A 22,902-nucleotide genomic window follows, 5' to 3' on the forward strand; every position below is an offset into this window, starting at 1 on the left:
AAACTTGTCTTCTCCAGTTAAATTCAGGATTAACTTGCTTTATAACACAGACCTCAAAAGTAACCGTTATAACCCCAAACACAAGAAAATGTGATCTACAGCACAGTGAGAACTGGCAACGCTTATCTGGAGGGGTCAGAGTGAATGAACTGGACACCTGTAGAAGCAGGATTTGATTTCCACTGATTTCCTTTCTGATCCGATACCAAGTAAAATTCAGGGTGGTATCGACGATACTGATCTGATACCGATACTCTGAACAAAAACTTATTTTTTTACTCTCTTTTATTTTATCTCAAATTATAGCGTCGTAATGATCACAGGACATCAGATTACTTGTTCTTATCACTTAATGATGCAGAATTATCATATAGAAATGAAAAACCTGAAGTTGTGGCTATTTGTTGCCTGCCTGCAGCATTAAAGGACTCCGTGAGAGACGTCTGTCTCGCCCTGGCAGCACCTCTCCCTCTCCTCCTCTTCAGTTCCCCTCAACATACACTCGTCATATTCTGTGATATGATTCACTCTGAGGTGTTTGACCAGGTCAGCGGTGTTACCACAACACCTCACATTCTTGCCACATGTATGGCAAACCACGTCTCAGCTGTTCGTGGAGGTAAAATACGTCTGCACATGACTCTGTTTACGCTCAGCCATTGTTGTGAGTGTGCACGCCAAGGGGCCGGACACAATGACGGGTATCGGAGGAATCGATATTTCAGTATCAATCCGCACATCACTAGTTGAGATACGTTTTAAAGTAGTCCAAAAAACAAATGCATATTTTCCCGAACCACTGTTCCTTGACTAAGGTGGGTAACGTGATGAGGTCAAGGAAGGGTGTGACGGAGATTTGATTGAAAAACTTTGTCGTCCGTTAAAGTTTCACGTTGGCTTTTTCATCTTGAAAGCCCTCTCTGCTTGTGTCCAACCCGGGTGAACAATCACAGATGTGAGAAATGTAAACAAACCGTCCGCAGAACGCTGATCAGGTTATTTTAAGCGCAAGAAAACAAAAACGTTGCGCTCACCGTCGGCGTCACGGACGAGGCCTGGGGGTCCGGGCCTGTCCACAAAGGTCATTGTAACACAAATCATACGATTGCTAATGAAAATGCTATAAAGCTACATCGCAGATAAGTCTCTGGAGTAACAATCAAGGCCATGTTAGTTATTTGATGAATAGTATCTGTGCCACTCATGGCGCATGACTGAGGAGGACATTGACCTCTGCAAATCAGGAAAGTCTGCTACTCATTGTATAAATATGAGATGTTTTTCAAAAACCAGCCATCATCTCGGGAGGCTGACTCCAAAGTACCATCTCACTTCAAACTTGCAAAACAAGTCGAGTCAATGCGAGCGCACTGCTTGTTTCTAGTTAGTCTTTAAGGATGACAGCATTAGTCTGCTCCTTTGTATGAAATAAAGTGAGTCGAGTCCATGTGGTCTGGCACCCACCCACATTTCTCTGCTAGTGATCCATGAGGACTCCACCTTGTTGCCAGTTCTCTTGTGTGGAAGCTTCAGGAAATGACAGCTTCACTCTGACGTGTGTGAGCTGTGTGAGGTCTGTGGTTAGAAGTTTACAGTGTTTGCTCTTTGTGTCGTCTGTAATATGCTCTATGGCTTTAAAAAAATGGCCACATGTTTCTGTAGCTGAATTTGTCCATCTCTGACCTTCTGAGACTGTATTTTCAAATAGGGCCGTTCTGACTTTTCTTCACCTTGTACTTCATTCTGCAAATGTTTTATACTCTATTAGAGTTATTACATTATTCTGTTATGCTATAAAATCAACCCCCATATAAGATCGTACTTAAGAAATACATTTAAAAACCTTCCTGTGCAAATAACCCAGGTTATCTAGAAGAAATAAAAACTGCACCGCAAACCAAACTCAGGTGTTCGACCTGTTGAGCTCGGGAAACTAACTGGTGTTTCATTTTAGTGAGTGCTTTGTTAGATTCCTTCATTTGAACCAAATGAAGTTGATTAAAGTTGATGCATTGATGTGTTTGAAGTGTTTTGTTAGTTGCGATGGATCTCCTGCTGTCTTTTTTCCTCATTATTAAAAGAGGATTTCTTTGAATTTCAAACATCCATTTCCTGTTTATCTGGTCCCGGGTCACAGGTGCAGCAGTCTAAGCAGAGAATCCCAGACCTCCCTAAACAACCACTTCCTCCAGCATATCCAGGACAATACTGAGGCATTCCCAGGCCTGCTGAGAGATATAACCTCTCTAGTGTGTCCTGGGTCTGCCCTGGAGACTCCTCCTCATGGGACAGGCCCCAAACACCTCACCCAGGATATTTTTAATGAAAACATCACAAATAAGTCGTCAGGTCTGATGGTCACATTTGTGAGATTCAACCACCATAAAGCAGAGATCACACAGGACACACTGTGTAACCCTCAGCTCAGGTGTGTTCAGGACATTTGCTTGGAAGAAGCCGTCTGTGGATAAATCCTGCTCTCCACCTCAGCTGTCAGGTTTATCCAGAGAGCGGCCGTCCTGACTTCCAGCAGCCCCACAGTCCTCGTTTCTAATAAACTGGCATCACTGAAATGAACTGTCTGCCTCGCAGTTCAATAATCTGCTCTTCGCCAATTTCCCAGCAGAACCTTCCACTCATATCAGCATTTTTCTGTGATTCTCACATTAACTAAACACAAAAAGCTGAAGCCAACCTCAGAGTTCCCCGTAGTGAGGAAGAGTTTCCTCTGAGCCACAGCTGAGTTTGATGCGTCCACAAAGGAAGACTGACGGGAGGACAGACTCTGGGAGAAAGGCAGATATTAAAAGATATGAATACAAAGTACGGTGCAACAAACAGGACAGCAGATTATGAAGAGCGGTTAGACCTTCATGTGTCAGTCATTGAAATGTGATCAAAATTACCTGTTTGACATCCTGATAGAAGAAAATCAGCTTCTTGGATCCGTTTGCAGCAAAGAATTCATGGATCAGACTGAACTGGAAGAATCAGACATTAATGACTCAAAGGTTCAACTCTGAGGAAGGATCACGTCTCTGAACTTACTCTGTCATCAGAGACGATGGCGTCTTCCACCGCCGCCTCCTCCAGGCTGCCGGCGTCGGCCAGCCTGCTCATTAGGTATTTATGTCGGGCATCCAGAGCTGCCCGCCGTTCCTCCTTCACGGCTCTCGCCTGTTTGGCTACTTCTCTCCTCGCCTCATTGGACAGCAGCATCGTCCTTTTACCAGACACCTGGAGAAACATCAGCTCAGTCTACAGACGCAGAGACCAGTGAGAGCTTGGCCCAAACATCTGCAGGTTTCTGAGGACCACGTTTGACCCTGACTGGAGGCATCGATTCTGAGTGTGACTGCCTAAACTGAGCTACTGTCCCCCCTCCACTGAGACGTTGTCCTGTGATGTGTCATGGGGGGAAGTGTTCCTCACGGTTGGACTCGTGACAAGTTCAGTCAGTTTATTCAAACTTTAAAAAGACGCATTTTCAGTCTCTGGATTTCAGCAGAAACAAATGTGAACACAGCACTTTTTGATTGAGTATAAAAGGATGAAAGAGTCAGTGATTAGTAACATTGTTGCTGACTGATGCTGTTGTAGAGCTGTCTTTGGATCCTCACCTTCCTGGAAGCCTTCCCTGGATTGCTCATATATCATTAACTTGTTTGTGTTCAGTAGAATCAGGTGTTGTGGATGCAGGTCGTAGCTGTGTGAGGCCTGTACAGTCAGCGCTGTGTGAGCGCTGTGTAACGTTAGCTTAGACTTCTTTCTGTTGTTATCATCCTTCAGGTTAATGTTGTTTTCATTATGCATCACAGGAAGTGTGGGTGGCTGTTAGCCTCACAGCTCATGGAGAGTTGCTGCTGCTCTGCCTCCTTTTTGATGTTTCTGCTCTTTGTGGCTTTGTGTTACTTTGTGTCGTGTCTGAAACAAAGTGAGTCCATGTTACTAACTGTAGTCGGCTCTCTGTCTCGTGCACAGCTGACTGTTGTCTGAATGAAAGTGTTTTTGTACTTTGTGTAATCTGTTGGGTCTTTGAGCCCTTTTTAAACAGCATATGAGCCATATGTATGTGTGTATATGAAAGGTTGTTTGTAATACATCAAATTGTTGCTTATTCTAGAGCTGCTGCTGTGCCTGATTGGTCTACTCGCTCGAAACTGAAGGTTGACTTGATTCTTTTGGTTTTTTACATTTTGTCAATAAACCAACTTCTTTATGATTTGAACGGCGTCTCTGACGTGTCACAGGCCTGTCAGCTTTCTTGGTGATTGGTATAGTTTTGAGCTTCATGCTCTGGCTGTTGTTGGGTTTTCCTCTTTCATATTAAAGCTTTTGTCCTACATTTGGCTCTAAAGTCTAATTCTAATCCCAGCACTGTGTCTGGGTGTGTGATGCTTGTTTTCCTGCTCTTTCTCATGAAACAGTCACAACATTCTCAGTCCAACTTTCACTCTTTGCTGCGTTTGCTGCAGCTGCAGTGAACATGGTGCTGTTTGCCTTTAAGAAAGTTGTGCACAAAGGCTTTTTCTCTAGCAGACAGCTGTGTGGCTAAAAGTCAGATCATTTTTTACCACCTCAGTCACACTGGACTGAAACAAGAGTGAAACTAGGAAGAATCAGAGTTTGTCCAGTGACTGCACTGATTTTCTTCATATTCACAAACTGATTCTAAGTAGTTGCATCAGCTAATCACCCGGACACTGAGCGTCCAACACGCTCCCTGAAGGGAAACGATTACATCCTCCAAACAATCACAATCTGTCTCTGAATGACTGGAATTATTCTCTGATTTGTCAATAACTGGAATTTATCAATGCAGACACGTTGCCAACATGATGAAGTCAGTCTGAGTCGCATCTCTTTGGCTAACTTAACTCAAGTGGTTGCCGACTATTCTGGTTCTATTCCCATATAACAGCAGGGTTGCTGAGCACCTCTGTCACTCTGCACTTATGTTCCCAGTTCTCTTTTGTGGAGGAATTTTCCAGGAATTCCTGGTACCAGCTTTCCATGAGAGACCCGATCAGGAGCGACTGTCCTGGACACTCCCAGCATCACAGGGACTCACAAACCCGTCTACCACAGTGAGAAGACTGATGGTCACAGGCCCACATGTAGCTTTAGATCACACGTGTGCACTTCCTGTGGTCACTGCTGTAACTCTAGACTCACCGAGGGGCCAGTGGTTGGTGAGGCAGCAGCAGCTGAAGTCATGTGACTAATGGCTCTCAGCTTCTGTCCTCCTATTCGCCGGTGTCCTTCACCTGTCACACCTGGTCAAGAAAGAGTGAGAATGTTCAGAGCTTTAATGGAAAAGAATATTATTACATATAAAAGGCCTCTAACAAGTATTGTAGTGTTAATCAGGATGAAGTCCATCATGAACACTTCAGAGTGGTTCAGACAGTCGGTGTTTCATCCACAGAGCCTCCAGTCTGCATATCAAAGTATCCTGAGGAATGACAGTGAACCCCGAGTTCCCCTCATTACATTCATGTGTGTGACTGTGAGGAAAAGGTGATTGTATGAACGTGTGTGAGCGAGTGAATGAGGCTTGTATCAGAGTGGAGATAATGTCAGCGGCACAAGCTGGACGCTGCAGGTGTCACATGTGAATCTGTGCATCAGTGTCTGCACCTTTGTGGAGGTGAAGCTCAGGAGGTTTGGATTTGTTCAAAGCTCTGTCTGCTCCATCTTTCTTTCCCTCAGGCCTCTCCAGATCAGGAAGGAGGTCCTGTTCTCCTTCTCTCTCCTGGATTTCTGGATCCAGGGAAGGATCAAAGTCTCTCAGCCCAGCATCAGAGCTTCTGGCTGGGGGAGGACTGGAAGTTTCAGCTGGAGGCTGAGAGCCTGGATCTGCCATCTGAGTCACAATTCAAATATTCTCAGTAATCTCAAAAAGCAACAGAAAGGTGCCATTTTCATGAGCAGTGGGTTATCCAGCAGTTTGATTCATGTCAGCAGCATTTAGTTTGTAACTGCTGACTCACCTCTGGCTGTGTCCTGCTCTCAGGGTCACAGTGGACACTGTACCTTTGACCGAAGCTGCAAAGACAGTCAGCAGGGGTCTGGATGCATTCAGCACCACGTCCTTGTTGGGCAGACACCTTCAGTGACAGGACAGTTTATTATGCTGGTAACGTTAATAAGTCTGTTCACCTGTAGAGCTCATTTAAACACATCAGCTGTAGAAAATCATGTGTCATGGCGTGTCCAAACTCACAGGCTGCATCCTCCTGAGGACCCGGCCTTCAAGGTCTACGTGGGCCGGGTCCTCCAAAGGTCGGGTAGGCGGGAAGTGAGCGGCTGTGACGGTCTGGCCTTTAGATCCGCGTCACCGCTGTCTCGGTGGAGTTTAATAAACTCAGCCGTCTGCTCCTTGCTGTCTAAAATCTAACAGGACACAGGAGTAAACTCTCGACCGTCTCACACGTCTGTTTAATCACTTTTCTGTTTGACATTTATTCAGCTGTGTGAAAACTGTAACTTCAGCCAAACCAAACAAACAACACTGAAAAAAGCCAAACGATAACATTTTTACGTGATCTAAGTGACTTATATATCATGTTTAAACCTGAACAGCCAAAGGCCGTGGGGGTCCAAAAACGATGTGCCGGGAGTCCGCTGTTCTCGCCGGCTCTAATGACCCTCGACCTCCCGGTTAGCTATCCAGATGGTGGGTAACAGACGTCTCCAAAAACGTCAGAGCACTTTTGCAAATATGTGATATCTTGACAAACCGAGCAGATATTTGAAGTTTACACTCCTACATTCTCAAACAGGAGCCCCAGCAGAGATGGATGGCTGGCGCGGCTCTCCGGAGCCCCCAGTCAGAGCAGATGCAGGGCCAGCAGGTGTGGAGACCCCTGGCTGAGGCAGCTGAAGCTGTGGGTGGCTGTCAGCCAGCTCAGGATGCCTTTTGGGCTGCAGCAGCATAAAATCCTCAGCAGGCTGGGTAAGCTTGCGTGAGCTCTCTGTGGAGGCTGTTGCAGCTGAGATGGCTCACCCGAGCGGTGCAAACTTAGTTACCTTCAAGGCTCCAGAGTCAGCTGAGGTCAGCAGCTCAGCCTCTGGGGAGGTTACAATCCCTGGAACAGCCAGGTCTCTACAACCAGAAACAGTCTTTGCATGTGCAGCTTCAGAACCAGACTTGAAGTTCCAGTTAGTGTCCGATGTCCCAGAAACACTCAGGTGCTCACTGAGCAATCTCTTGAGGCCAACACTCAGAAAATCAAACCGTCTTTGGCTGAGCCTTTGTGGGAACATTTATCGTCTCTGCTGGAAACATCTGGGAGATGCAGCCTTAACACACTGGGCTTCACAAGTCCTTGGAGGCAGCTCACTAAACTCAGGGATGCAGACAAAATCAGCACTTGCAGGAACACAATGTGCCCTCTCACAATGAGCTTGGAAGCATAAACTGAGTTTTCCTCACTGACTGTTTCAGACAGGATTGTGGGAGCAACACAAAAAGCAGCTTCAGCTGGAAACACACAGTTTAGTGCAATGGTTCTTAACCTGGGTTCGATCGAACCCTAGGGGTTCGGTGAGTCGGTCTCAGGGGTTCGGCAGAGCTTTCGCCATGACATGCATGGCTCATTTTGTGCACCAGTAAAAAAATCACATTTTATTTTTCACTAAAGAGGGGTTCAGTGAATGCGCATATGAAGCTTGTGGGGTTCGGTACCTCCAACAAGGTTAAGAACCACTGGTTTAGTGTCTTTGCTGCTCGCTTTAAGTCACACACCAATACCATAGATGTGAAAATACTGAAATTGTTACTTTACAGAATTGCTAGATGACCAGATGCTGGGGCAGAGGAAGCATGTTCACTGCAGACCAAGTAACCCATATAGTCATTATGGCGATTGCAAATAATCCTATACTTGGAAATAAACACTTGTGTTTGTTTTGATGTGTTTGAATAAACACCAGTACTTGAAGTTTGGATCCCTCTATGCTTATGGATCTATGACAGAAGTATGAGCTCACACTGACATAGCCTACCTTGTGCACAGGGAAGGCAAACGCCAGATGTGTTTTGTATTCATACCATCAGTGTGCAGTTGGCGCATTGTGTGCTTAGTAGATGATGGCTTGTGTGTACTGTTTGATACGGAAACACCATTTTTACGAAGGTGTGAAGAGTTAATCTAGCTGTGTTTGCTTTTGCAAGAGAACTACAATGTTTTGATGATTGGGTGACAGGTTTTCTTATTTGTGTGAAGAGTTTTGCAAAATTAGCCAATAGTTACAAAAAATGTGCTTAAGCAATCAGAAAAAACTGTAAGCTCTTTTTCATTTTTATCAAACTTTCTAGATATCTCAGACTTGGACACCTTTATTTTTTCGAGTTCGCCGAATTCTTCTCCACCAGTGCTTGAGCGATCCACAGGCAAGAACATCCGTCTCTCCACACGCGATAGACAGCATCTGCTCTCTACGCTAGATCAGCTCTGCGTGGATTTTGACCGCGAGTGACCGGATGTTGTTTCTGGCCTGAGTTTGCCTGAAATGCCGTGAGGCTCGTTTGAAAGATTGCGCCCGAGACCAACTCCGCCTCCAAGGCATGCATACCTTTAGCTGCCACCAGTGAGATATCAGAGCGGGGCTCCACATATCCAATCAGGAGCACGAGGAAGACAGCTTTTTGCAGACTCTCCAGAAATATACAAGTCCTTACCAACTGCTCTGCAACCCAGTGTTTCTGGTCCCCTCACGAACATCGCTTTTTGAGATATTTTTTATGAACCACCAAAAGAGCCATTTTACCCCCCCAGTACAGAAGACTGCATCTGGATCTGAGGGCAGCAGCGGGGACAAATGATTGTAATGAAGCGACTGTCCATGTTCATGGCTGGTCTTAGATAATCGTGAGTTATTGTGACTTATGGTGAAAAGTACATAGTTTTGCAAGAGGCATACAAGCACTGTGGAAAAAATGATCGTGTTTAAGTCCTCTAAAACTGTTTTTGTGAGCACTTTGCTCCCTATGTTATGCTTTAAAAATATGATACATGTAATGTGATCATCAAAGAACATGATTTTTTTTTAAACTTTTATTCTTATGCTTTTAAAGTATGTCAGATTATCATAAAACACTTATTTGTATGTTATAATGTTTTTCTTACACCATGTGTAATTTTTATAAACACCTTGTTCATTGTATCAATGTGTAATTATGTATCTTTGATAAATAAATAAAATATTTAATCTTGTATTTGTGTACTTCCTGGTGATTCAATAAAAAATGAGTCACATATCGCTCTGATAAACACAGATCTCTGAAAGAAATGTTTGATGGAACAAAGGAAACAAGTGTCTTGCTGCTAAACTTTTAAGTCACCATGGTTTAAATGAGGAAATGCCACTAGGAAACTAGCAACCCTAAGTCTTTATGTACAACATGAAAAACTCCATATCAGTGATATCTACAAAGGTGTACTCATTTCTTTGTTATGGTACTTTACTGTTCCAATGAAACAAAAAGAAAATCTCATTTTTAAAGTACATTTTTCGGCCATCCTGACCTATTTTCAGGGGCAAGAATGTTGATGTTAGACTGTGTTTTAAATCAGGTTGTGATCTTAAACTAACTATCACAGCACTGATTTTACTGATTACAGTTGTAATGTCAATTAGAATACCAAACTGGCTTTTCTCCAGTCAGTGTTATGGTGAAATTTAACTTGTTCTTTTGTGTAATTGCACATGGCCCATCACAGGACCCCTTAGTAAGCTGTACAGCATAAGTTTTCAATTCACTTTTGTCAGAAAACTTCACAGTATGAGAAGTTACAGCACAGTTTCTCCAAGTGTGTGCTTCTTTTTCAGTCAGCGTGCTTTTAGAGCATCTGCATTAGCTCATGTAGTAAAAGTACAATCAGTAAGTGTACTTTAACATTTGAGATTCCGAGCGACTCTTGCTTAGATCACATGAACTATTTCATGAACCTTTTTTTTTGTATAATGCATCAAACCTGTTCAAATCAGTTTATTTTCAATTTATTTCAACTAATCTAGAGACAAGGAACTCCTTTTCAGCTTCTGTGATGCATTTACTTCTCACATCTTAATCTAGATGTTAGTGTTCTCAAAGGTAACATGTCTCATGTTACCATCATGTATTTCTAAAACCCAGCCTCAGTCTATGCCCTATAGACTCTCACAGGGAAACACCATTGATTTAGATATTCACAAATTTCATCAGGACATCTCTAACATCTAAAGTTTTTGTTGTTTTTATGTTTTACATTAAAAAAAAAACCCTTTAGATTTTCAAATGAAAGCAAAGTGACATGCAAGGATATTTTTCTTTAGTGATGTTGCTTCAGCAATCTCAAATACTAATTATTCTGGGAATTTTTATGGTCAAACTATGTGATTTTCCAAATGTGTGTTTGTGTGTGTGGAGTAAAATGACCTTCTTCTTATGATGTTGTCACCATGAATCATTCAGGATTAACAACACAAATTGTTTCGATAGCAGAAACAGTTTGTCTTATAGTTCTTAGACGTTACCGCTAGTTTTACAAGCACAGTCTTCTTCAGCTCTGTTTATGTAGCTTTTATGAAACTGATTTTCCATAGTACAAGTAGAATTTAATTTTTCTTTGCTCTCCAGTATAAATGCAATAATTTGCAGGCTTCATTGAAACTGTCACAAATGTAACACTCAATGCCAAAAACAGGGTTGATTAATGTTTCTTTGAACACTGCTGCGTATATCAACAGCTCTGAAACCCCCCTTTATTTTTTTTAAAGTAATGCAGGACAGGCTCTCTGTTACTCTCTGTGTCTCTAAAAATCCCAACAAAACTGGCAATCACCTTGTAGAGGAATTTCTTTCATTTATGTATTGATCACTTTGTTTATTGGTAATGCTTTTAGGTCACTGTTTTAGCATGTCTGCCTCATACTCCATTCAAACAGTTAGACAGATGGTGGGGGTCTGGTAAGAAAGTTGTCTTGATTAAAGAATGTTAGCTACTGCTCATCACTTGTCTGCAGGCTTTATTAAATGGAAAACTTCCACAACAACCTCTAAACAATGGTTTATGGATTTATATCACCTGCAACACCATGTAACACTTGTATGTTAGATTCTTTTACCAGTCAGAGTTGTTAGCCCCAACCCCCAGGCTCCAGCTGTCTGAGCTCTAACCCTGGCTGCCAAATGTCCCCCTGAGGCCTCTGTGTCTTTAACACCAGACTAAGTTTGTAGTCCTATCTAGTAATATTATTTATTTTTTATAGCATAAGGTTCAGTTAGGTTACTACTTTGACTTACTCACTTTGAGCGCATTCCTGACCCAATACTTTATCAAACCTTTACTCGAGTGTTTTTGACACTAGCAGCTGTACTTCTACTTAAGTAAACATTGCCTGCACTTTTGCCACCTCAGTTGCCACTTTTCTGGAGTTTGTGCAGTTTTTATATTGACACTTTCAACGTTTTACGTGTTATCCTTGATCACAGTTCTAAACAAGTTAACTTTCTTGACATCAAAGTAACCCAAAAAAGCAACTATATATCCAGTTCTGTTTACTCCAAAATTGGTTTAAGGCTATTCTGTTGTCGTGATATGGCCATACAAATAATATTAAGTTGAATTATTCTTAAGAAAAATATGGTTGCTTCATGGCTATCTGTTCAGAGAATCTGCAGGCTTTTATGGAAACTGTCACAATGTAACACTCACACTGTCAAAACAGGGTTGATCCATGTTTCTATGAGCACTGATTCATATATCAACAGCTCTGAAAATCCTTTTTTTTAAAGTAAAGCAGAACAGGATCTCTGTGACTCTAAAAAACCCAACCAAAACTGGCAATCACCTCTAAACAAATGGAAGTAGTTTGATGGCTCTTTATCACCTGCAGCACCATGTAACACCTAGATGTTAGACTTTTTTGTTTACCAGTCAGTGTTGTTAGCCCCCCAACCTCCAGGCTCCAGATGTCTGAGCTCTAACCCTTGCTGCCAAATGTGCCTCTGAGGCCTTTGTGCCTTTTACGACCACACTAAGTTTGTAGCCCCCTCTAGTAATATTATTTCATTTTTTTTATTATAGCACACGGTTCAGTTAGGTTACTACTTTGACTTTCTCACTTTGAGCACATTTCTGACCCGATACTTTATCAAACTTTTTACTCGAGATGTTTTTGACACTAACAGCTGTACCTCTACTTAAGTAAAACATTGTCTGCACTTTTGCCACATCAGTTGCCACTTTTCTGGAGTTTGTACAATTTTTACATTCACATTTTCAAGGGTTTATGTGTTATCCTTGATCACAGTTCTAAAAAAGTTAACTTTCTTGACATAAAAGTAGCCCCAAAAAGACAAATATATGTCCAGTTCTTTTTTACTCCAAACCTACTGATCGGAAAACAAGTTTACCTGTAAGCCAACACATTAAACAAATTTGTGAAATTCCTGAACAATATGTTTTGTGCAGTAGCAGTAGTACCAGAACTAGTGCTAGTAGTCCTAGTACTGTGCAGCAACCAGGCTTCAAGAGTGATCACTATTCTGGCTTGCAAATGGTGAAAACATGTCACAGTCTTAGCTGCAAATCAGAAATGTTGGTAAATTTAAAAAAGGAGTTTAAACTTCAGGTTTGGCATAGACACAGACTTTATTAATGCCACACTCAGGAAATTCACATGTTACACATGATTTAGCTCACCTGCTAGATCCCCAGAGCAATAACCCCATCAGCGTCATTAGCCTGAGTGTTGATCCTCCAGATGAGTGAGTGGAGTTGAGTGTGTGTGTGTGTGTGTGTGTGTGTGTGTGTGTGTGTGTGATCAGAGGTGAAGCTGCTTTCTGCAAAGTCTCATCAACAACCAGGAAGAGTCTAAAAGCACTGAATATGAAACAGACCATTTACCATACCCAACACTGAGCTCCTGCACAGTCAGATGGAGTGAAACATATGGCTGAAGGCAGAGGTCTTCTGGGAGCTCGACGGCAGTCTTAACCTCAGCGGGAGATCATAAAAATCGGACCTGCAGCAGATTGGCTAACCGGGGTGCGAAGGGAGCCGTGCCATTGTTATGTGATTGGCAGGGGGGCGAAGTCAGGCGGAGTTGGTCTCCGGCGGAAATTTTCAAACGAGGTAAGCAGCATTCGGGAGCTGAGCGGGGAGCGAACAAGCAGGACAAATTGTGCTCTGGAAGCGGTTGCGGGTCGGTGCGATTAAGAGCGAGGTAGAACTTAGACTCTGCGTAGAATTTTAGAGGTAGCTAGTAAGAGGGATGGTTTTGAAGAAAAAAGACTAAGGATTTTTCCCCTGTTTTTGAATATAAGGTTTTGGGAATAGAGGGGTACATAACAAGTTATTGTAGGGTTTTGGAGAAAACGCGGAGGATTTTTTAAAGGAGTTTTGCCTTTTGCTCGGTGGGCGGGAGCCGCGGGACGCTGAATTTGAGAAAAAAGACTAAGGATTTTTTCAGGATTTGCCCTGTTATCGAATATAAGGTTTTGGGAATAGAGGGGGTACCTAACAAGTTATTCTAGGGTTTTGGAGAAAACACGGAGGGTTTTTTAAGGAGTTTTCCCTGCTTATGTGTCTAAGGAGGGTTAGGGGATCGGCGAGAGGTTTTTTTTGACTATGAGTTTTATTCTAAATCTACAAATGCATATAAATCGAAATAAAGTTTTGCCCCAAGGCATGCAGCCTGTATTTCCGGCCATACTGAACGTTACAAAAGCACAAGTTTAACTAAACAATTTTAATATGGATTAACAGATTTTTAAACACATAAGCACGGAGCCCGAGAGAGCACGGTCCGGAGACACGGGCACACGCCCAAACACACAGCCTCGGGCGCACGCGCACACACACTGACCCGCCACCAGATGGCGTTTTTTGAGCATAAAAAGTAAAAACTTTTTAATGGTTTAAAAAAAAAATAAAAGAATGCTATTTGATATATAAGAAACTTTGAAAATAATCAATTAGTTGTTTTTAGGGGGGAAAAAAGCAATGAGCTATGAACTAGCATATTTTTTGATGAATATCACATTTTTATGAATATCATATTCTTATTACTTCCTTTATTACTTTATTACTTCCTGGGGGTCATAAAACTTTATTGGGGGACCATAAATCACTCAAACTCGTCGTGTTTGGAGGACGAAGAATACTGAGTTGCATCCCAAGAACACCATACCTACTGTGAAGCATGGGGGTGGAAACATCATGCTATGGGGCTGTTTTTCTGCCAAGGGGACAGGACGACTGATCCGTGTTAAGGACAGAATGAATGGGGCCATGTATCGTGAGATTTTGAGCCAAAACCTCCTTCCATCAGTGAGAACTTTGAAGATGAAACGAGGCTGGGTCTTCCAACATGACAATGATCCAAAACACACCGCCCGGGCAACAAAGGAGTGGCTCCGTAAGAAGCATTTGAAAGTCCTGGAGTGGCCTAGCCAGTCTCCAGACCTCAACCCCATAGAAAATCTGTGGCGGGAGTTGAAAGTCCGTGTTGCTCGGCGACAACCCCAAAACATCACTGCTCTCGAGAAGATCTGCATGGAGGAATGGGCCAAAATACCAGCTACTGTGTGTGCAAACCTGGTAAAGACCTATAGTAAACGTTTGACCTCTGTTATTGCCAACAAAGGTTATGTTACAAAGTATTGAGTTGGATTTTTGTTATTGACCAAATACTTATTTGCCACCCTGATTTACGAATAAATTCTTTACAAATCCTACCATGTGGATTCATGGATTTTTTTTTCACATTCTGTCTCTCACAGTTGAAGTGTACCTCTGGTGCAAATTACTGACCTCTGTCATCATTTTAGGTGGGGGAACTTGCACAATCGGTGGCACGTCCACGTCTCTCCTTGTTTCGTCTTTTATTATGAAAGGGTTGTGTTTCCATGTTCAGTGTGTTTCATGTTGCTTCCCCTGTGGTGTCAGGTTCATTTGTGTCAGCTGTGTTTCCACTTCCCTCCTTTCTCTTCTGTGTATTTAAGTCCGCTGTCTTCCTCTGGGCAGTGTTGGTGCGTTTTCCTCCGTTCACGTTATTCCGGGTTTCAGGTTATCTCCTGATTCTGTTTAGGTCCATGTTCATGTTCATGTTTTTTCATCAGAGTTTCTCGCATGCACCTCCTCGGATTCATGTTCATGTTTTCTTGTCATAGTTGTCATAGTCATACCGAGTTATTCCCAGGATAGGTTTTAGTTTTAGTTTCCGCCCCTGTTTGCTGGGCCTTGTTTTGTGTTCGTGTTTTTCAACCTAATAAATGGTTTGTTTTTTTGTTAAGATTCAGTTCCATCTCTCCCTTGTCTGCTTCCGGGTTCATATTGCAATCACATCAGCCACAGTGACAATAAACTTATTTTGATTTTTAACTTTCTTTATTTTTTCAACAATATTATGTATATATAAACATTTTGCATCTTACAATATAAAGCCTGGATCCTGCACATATTGCACTTTGAACTTGAACTGTGTTGTCTGTTTATTGGAGATTGTACTACTTGAATTCATTATCCTGGTGATATAACACATTAATTCTCCATTTGGAATCAATATAGTATATAATACAGTATCTGTCTATCCATCTATATAGCTATTGAATTGAACTGGAGTGAATGGAAGAGAATTAAATAATGGATTTCATGTTCATGTTTATCTATGTTGTAACAGTGACGACTTGAGACATCTGTTTGGCACTATATGAAGAGAATTAAATAAAATTTAAATGAAAATGATATTAACTGTATTTATACATTTTATATTTTTGGATGAGACACTGTCAGTGTGCTGTTATATAACTCAGGTATTTTTAAGGCCTGACTGGTGGCATTGGTGCCCATTGCTTTACTGTGCTGTTGGATGTGTATGTGGGCTATCCCTTGTACCTGACATTTGATTGGGCATCACTGTGTTGCTATGGTATGATCCTGGTAGTTGTTGTTAATAAAACAATAACAAATTCAAATTCAAACATTGCTGCATTCTTCTGTCACTGAGGATTCCAAACCTGCACTCAGTCTCCTCATTACTTTGGTATTGAACAGACAAACTTTGGAGCTCCTGCAAACTTTATTCACAAACTGCAAATATTTTACACAAATCTGCGACTGACAACAAGCACAGAGACTTCAAACAATCACTGAAGTAAGGACTGAAAGATTTACTTTAAAACAATAATGATTAAGACCTTTTTCGTAAGGTTGTTTTCCCTTGATTGCCAGCTGTTACTGTTTTTATCTTCATATCTTTCATATTTGTCCACCTAAACAATGCTTTAATGATACAGTTTGAGAAGTTTGATATGAATTTATCCAACTGACTTGAAAATGAAACTGACAACTGTCCTGTAATCTTACACAGAGAAACCAAATCCTGCGTCTTTGCCTTGACAGACGCCTAAAATGGCTCGAGCTGTGGTAAGTTACCCTTCACTGTGTCTGTTTCTAAACATTAAATCGTGTGAATTTTTAAAGAAAAATCCAACAACAACAATAATAATATGTAACAGAGCAAAACGTCAGATGACTTAAATGTTCCTCTGCAACACAAAGTCAAAGTCTGCCTCCTCCACAGGCAAAGGAGAAGCTCCCACGCTCATCCAGTGCAGACCGTTGTGCTCTGGACAATGAAGTTCCCGCTTTCATGTTCCGACCTATCAGCGCACCTGCATGTGAGCTCCTAAGTCCACCACCTGCTGATGCCAGCTTTCAGTCGAAGGACACAGACAAGATCATGCATCCAGATTTGAAAAACGATCGTTCATCCCTGGATGATGACGTGATGTTTTTCATGTGTCCTACTGATGTTCCTCTGCCTCCGAGACCTCCACCCACTGCAGAGGTAGGTCTCTGCAGAAAGCGCAGATATTCTACTGCTTTTTCTGTGGAGGATGAAGAGGAACATTTGATGCCCAAACGCATGAGGCTGATGAGTTGGGATGTCTCTAAGTCTCCAGCTGCTGAGAAGGAGTATGTTTGCTTTATGTGTCCTGAAGACAAGAGGTCTGAGTTACCTCTCTGCTCCCTCCAAGGCCATCCACCATCACAGGTCAATAATAATGACACTGACCAGTGTACCATTCTGCTGCCTCCTGAAATCCCAGTGCCTCCACCCACTGCAGAGGTAGGTCTCTGCAGAAAGCGCAGATATTCTACTGCTTTTTCTGTGGAGGATGAAGAGGAACATTTGATGCCCAAACGCATGAGGCTGATGAGTTCTGATGTTCCAGTTTCTTCAAATCCTCCACCTGCTGATGCCAGCTTTCATGCAAAGTACACTGACAACCTCATTAATCCAGATTTGAAAAATGATCATGCATCCCTGGATGATGAAGTGACATTTTTCATGTGTCCTAGCGATGTTCCTCTGCCTCCGAGACCTCCACCCACTGCAGAGGTAGGTCTCTGCAGAAAGCGCAGATATTCTACTGCTTTTTCTGTTAATGATGAAGAGGAACATTTGATGCCCAAACGCATGAGGCTGATGAGTTGGGATGTCTCTAAGTCTCCAGCTGCTGAGAAGGAGTATGTTTGCTTTATGTGTCCTGAAGACAAGAGGTCTGAGTTACCTCTCAGCTCCCTCCAAGGCCATCCACCATCACAGGTCAATAATAATGACACTGACCAGTGTACCATTCTGCTGCCTCCTGAAATCCCAGTACCTCCAAGTCCTGCCCCTGTTGGAGTTCTAGAAACTGTTGATTTTCCTTGTGTTGATAATTAAATACATGTTTGTGGTAATAAATACATTTTTGAGCAAATACATGTTGAGATGATTCGGTTGATTATGATGGTTATAATTATCCAAAAAGTATTATTCCTAATAAGATCTTTACTTTTTATACTTATTTTCTCCATGACCTATTTTGATGTCTATTTTGAAGATCCACTCATATCATGACAGTATGCTTATTCTCAGTAGAGTGTATAGCCACATCTGAAGAAAGAATCAATTAAAGTCACTCATTAACAACTTACCACATACGCCGGAGCTGAATTCAAGATGTAAACAGACGTTTCACAGATATCTTGGTTGTCTTTCCATTTCCTACACTAACAGTATCCTGAGAATTGGCTTATAGAGCTGATATAAAGGTGAAATTTGATGACTTAATCGAAGCATCATCAGCTTAAATGCAAATGAATCCACTGTACTTGAGGTAACCTAACACTGACCATGAACGCCACAATCACTGTGCGCCAGTCCAACACAGTGCTTTACTGTGAACTCACCACAGTACTGCAAACTAAAGTGTTTATCTTCCAGTCCAATCCAATCCATCTTTATTGAGAAAGCACTTTAAAAAACCCAGGACAAAACCAAAGTGCTGTACAGTAAATGAGTTAAGAACAATAGAATAAAACATAACAGTAAAAAAATAAAACACATAATACATAAAAAATGTAAACAGCCCTATATTTCAAAACAAGATAAAACAGCAAAAATAAACTAAAAAACTCAAACTAAAAACCAACATCTTACAAGGTGTCAAAGGTCAGGGTGAAGAGATGAGTTTTCAGGAGTGATTTAAGAACAGGCAGAGAAGAAGCCTGTCTAATCTCTAAAGGCAGATCGTGTCACAGTTTCAGAGATGCTGCAGCAAAAGCACGATGTCCTCTAAGTTTACGCTCAGTCCTGGGAACATTCAGGAACAGCTGATCAGCTGACCTGAGACAGCGGGTGGGTTTATAAGACTGTGGCAGCTCAGAGAGTTAAGATGCAGCTAGGTCATGGAGAGCTTTAAGAGACATTAATACCAATAAGCTGCTAACATGATGTTGTATTTTATTTACATGTCTGTTTTAGCACTTTAACATTTGCATCTGTCTAACTGGCTAACCATGCAAGACTATTGTAAGCATTGCTCTGTAATAGTGCGACATTTTGGACCCCAGGAGGTCCTTCTGTATCTGCACGATGTTTGACCTGCAGTCTTTATAGCCGCCTATGTATATTCTTTTAAACCTTTTTATTGTTTTTAAATGATAGTTACGGACCAAATGTTAAACTATATAGTTGAATATATAGTTAAAGTGTTTCTCTAGATACAGAGAAAGGTTTTACATCAAAAGGTCATCTGTCTGCATATAAAACAGAAGCTTTCATGCAGATGCACTTCCTGTTTAGAGACTTTGAGGTTTAGGTAGTGACGGGGGTGATTTACTGAGCGTGTAAGTTTTCCTCCTGTCAACACACTCTACAATGCCGCCCACATGCCACTCCTGTCCAGTCTTGAAAGCAAAACATGTATGTATAGTATAAAATGGTGAAATGCTGATTTCCATGTTTCAATTGAATCACTTGATTGTAATCAATTGATTGCAGAGACTTTTGTCAAGACCCTATAGAATCAGAAGTCCCGTGAACATGCACTAATAAAAGCTGCAGTTGTAATAAGGGATAAAGTAGTGTGCACAATGTGTGTTTGGATAAGATGTCAGTAATGCATTCACATTAAAATCACAGGGTTTCTTTCTTTTTCTTATTTTTCTTACATATCATGTAAAAAAAACACTCCTGCAACATTTTTTCTCTGCCACAGATTTAGGAGAGGAAGAGTCCAGCATTTCAACACCTGTGCAAATGTTAGTTTATTTGATAGGTGCATCAGTAGTAATTATTTAAATTAGAGTTTTCAGCAGTGTTGTTGTATTTACAGCAAAGTGCCTGCAAAGTGTAAAAACTAATTAACTGATGATACTAGACCCTTAAAAGAGATAAACACCACTAGTCAAGTCATAATGGCTACTTACAAATACATAACCACTCAACACAACCCACACAGTGATCTAATGCACAAAAACAAAGGAGACTTAAACTGGCTGAATCAATTACTGTAAAGAAAACATGGAGGAAGGCTTCCTGTGGTGTCTGGCTGCAGTATAGGTCATAAACCTGCCTCCTGCATTACAGCAGACAGGTCAGGGGTCAAATGAAAAGCAAAATGTTTACCTCAGATAAGGGATGCACCGATACCACTTTTTTGGAAACGAGTACGAGTGCTTGCATTTCAGTACTCGCCGATACCGAGTACTTAATAAAAACACGATTTAAATTTACAGGTAACAGCTTTAGTCCTATAATTTAACAACAAACAAACAAGGGACTGGTTTGGAATTAAGAACATTTATTTAAAATAAAAGCATGTTGTATGCAACATATTACAGAATAAATAATTATAAAAAAATTTAAACAGTGACAGTGCAACTCAAGTATTTTTCAGTTTATTTTAAACTCTGCCGCTTTGGACAACACAAGGGGCATTAATAAACATCTTTGCCATTTAGTGCACAATATGTGAATAAACTAACAACATCCACCGACATAGAACTGTGGCAGTCAGTGCAACTGAGGTAGGTATTAACATCAAGTCTAAGATGACTCACTAAATGGAGAGAAACAGTGAGTGGCAGGGTTTTTTTAAGAAAAGTAGCTTTTCTGCATCATCAGCAGTCAGACTGTTTCTGTTTTCATCTATAATGTGTGACACTGAGCTAAAAAGCCTTTCACTGTCCACACTGCTACATGGGGCTGAGAGCTATTTACAGGCTATTTTAGCCAAAGTGGGGAACCTGATTTTGTTGACACCCCAGTACTTCAGAGGACTGTCTTCACGAGGGCTTGGGGCCTCTCCGAGGTATGTGTCGAGCTCAATGGCAGCACCTGCTGCCAGCGGCAGCCTGGGCCTTGAGGAACAGTTTAGCAGGAGGTTCTGCAGCTTCTGCCCGACTCCCCTCTGCCTCACCTCTAGAAGCTCCTGCTTCAGGTGCAGCTTGGCCTCTGGAGCAGTGTTGTTGGAGAAGAAGCGATCTTTATACCTGCACAAAATTCATAAATGTATTAATATGTGGAAAAATAGGACTGATGTCATGTAATATGTGCTGTTCCAGCGTGTCTGTATGTCCTGCTGCAGTCTCTTTATTGGCTGGTTGAGCTGTCCCTGAATGTCCTCGAGGCGGGAGTAGGCTAAGGCGTTAAATGTTTAAAATGCCCAACTATTTTCCGTCCCACTGCTTTAGCATCAGCTATGCTCCTCTGTGCTAATAAGCGTGGGTAAATAAGCGTGGGCAAACTCTTTGTACTCGTTGTCGTGTTGGGATTTTAGGTGCTTGATTAAATTACTTGTGTTAAATGCGCTACCTTTAGAGCCTCCTCTGGACAATTTCGATGAGCACAATTTGCAGTCCGCCTTTGTTTTCGTGTCTTCGTTCACTTTGAAATAGTTCCACACGGCTGACTTGTCTCGCCTCGCCTTCTCCCCGCTCTGATACGCAGCCGGGGCCTGGGGGCGGGCACTCGGCGCCTGTGATTAACCCCTTACATGCCGCTCAAACATAGACAGGTCTCAGACCGTGGTATCAGTCCTCGGTATCGGGGAACTTTTAACGAGTACTTTAGAAAATGTGGTATCGAGGCCGATACCAGATACCGGTATCGGTGCAACCCTACCTCAGATTAAATATTTCCCAAAGTAAATTGGACTGAACTGGCCAGTTAAATACACGAGGGGATACGAATAGAAAAAAAATATCTAAAAACAAAGAATGAAAACCAACTATTAATTTAATACTTAAGTCTGTGAAGGTTCTCAGTCATCCAGGTCATCGTAGTCTAAGGAGCTTGGAAAGAAAAGCGTCTGGACTTCTTGAGTTGCTTGAAGACGTTTCACCTCTCATCCGAGAAGCTTCTTCAGTTCTAAGGGTCAATGGTGGGGAGTCCCAGACTTAAAACCAGTGGGAGTTTCCCCCCAAAGAGGGACAAAGGACCCCCTGATGATCCTCTACCTAATCACATGAGCCAAGGTGTGAAAGCGGATGTGGGTCCTAATCAGCCAGGGTTTCGGGTGAGCTCATTGTGAAACCTGGCCCCACCTTATCATGTGATTTCCTGAGGTCAGATGGCCCAGGATGTAAATGGTCTGAGATCCCTTCCCAGACGCCTTAACGTCCAATGAAAACAACACATCATTTTCTCTCCAGTTACCCTCAGCAGTCCAACAGACCTCCAGCACCAGTAAAACATTAACCAGAAATAGTTTATGGGACATGTGTCGTTATTTATGTTTGTGGAAATGTGCATTAAAATTAAAATAAAGATGCTGGTGTCTGACGTTACTGACTTCCCAATTGTGTGGCTTCTGGGGTGGCCTTCACAATTCAATTTTCAATTCAATTTTATTTTCTCAGCGACAAATCACAACAATATTATAAGGCAGACCCTACAATAATACATACAGAGAAAAAGCCCAACAATCATATGACTCCCTATGAGTGAGCAGTCTGGAGACAGTGGGAAGGAAAATCCCCCTTTTAACAGGAAGAAACCTCCAGCAGAACCAGACTCAGGGAGGGGCGGGGCCATCTGCTGCGACTGGTTGGGATGAGAGAAGGAAGACAGGATAAAGACACGCTGTGGAAGAGAGACAGAGGTTAATAACAGGTATGATTCAATGCAGAGAGCTGCATTAACACACAGTGAGTAGGAAAGGTGACTGAAGAAGAAATACGCATTGCATCATGGGAATCCCTCAGCCACATACACCTGTTGCACTACACAACAAATGCAAGCATGTCAGTTTTATTCATTTTATGCTCATCTTCGTACAAATTTTAAAGGTAATGCAGTCAAAACTTTGTAAGTATCTGAGTGATTGGATGAAGCGGTTTGATGACGTAACACGTATTAGATTATAATATTATTTTATGCCATGTTAGACCCCTAATTAAAGATGGTGAATTATTATGTAGTTTTAGTTTGCATTATTCTCCTGAATTAGAAGAAGCTGATAACTATTGCATTAGTTAAACTGATTTGCATTACATTAAACTGCTGACTTGTTGTGAATGAATGATATTGTTTTATGATGCATTATACTGCTGAGTTATAAGAAATACTGTT

At 41.8% G+C, this 22,902-nt stretch overlaps 1 protein-coding gene and 1 long non-coding RNA gene across 3 annotated transcripts; one reads left to right on the plus strand and one right to left on the minus strand.

Moving 5' to 3' along the window:
* Positions 1 to 2,689: 2,689 nt before the first annotated feature.
* Positions 2,690 to 3,109, minus strand: LOC113016972 (uncharacterized). The gene is made up of 3 exons (XR_003271343.1): positions 3,049 to 3,109; positions 2,907 to 2,981; positions 2,690 to 2,785 (listed from the first exon to the last, which is right to left on the minus strand). It is a non-coding gene; the product is annotated as an uncharacterized LOC113016972 (long non-coding RNA).
* A 12,705-nt stretch (positions 3,110 to 15,814) lies between these two features.
* Positions 15,815 to 17,752, plus strand: LOC113016610 (uncharacterized). 2 transcript variants are annotated; one of them, XM_026159547.1, is made up of 4 exons: positions 15,815 to 16,149; positions 16,366 to 16,421; positions 16,579 to 17,127; positions 17,361 to 17,752. In XM_026159547.1, exons 2-4 carry the CDS (start codon positions 16,407 to 16,409, stop codon positions 17,445 to 17,447), a joined length of 651 nt encoding a protein of 216 aa, XP_026015332.1. In that variant the 5' UTR covers positions 15,815 to 16,149; positions 16,366 to 16,406; the 3' UTR covers positions 17,448 to 17,752. The 2 variants fall into 2 exon arrangements, with proteins under 2 accessions (XP_026015332.1, XP_026015333.1); XM_026159548.1 differs by having other exon boundaries at positions 16,579 to 17,100; positions 17,656 to 17,752.
* Positions 17,753 to 22,902: the final 5,150 nt, after the last annotated feature.

The sequence above is a fragment of the Astatotilapia calliptera genome, chromosome 23 (assembly GCF_900246225.1).
Source record: "Astatotilapia calliptera chromosome 23, fAstCal1.2, whole genome shotgun sequence".
Taxonomy (NCBI): domain Eukaryota; kingdom Metazoa; phylum Chordata; class Actinopteri; order Cichliformes; family Cichlidae; genus Astatotilapia; species Astatotilapia calliptera.

What these genes read in the sequence shown, in the direction of transcription:
- LOC113016610 (XM_026159547.1), top strand. An exon ending in TGCCTCCACCCACTGCAGAG is followed by an intron (nt 17,128 to 17,360) that starts GTAGGTCTCTGC and finishes CATGTGTCCTAG; the next exon opens with CGATGTTCCTCTGCCTCCGA.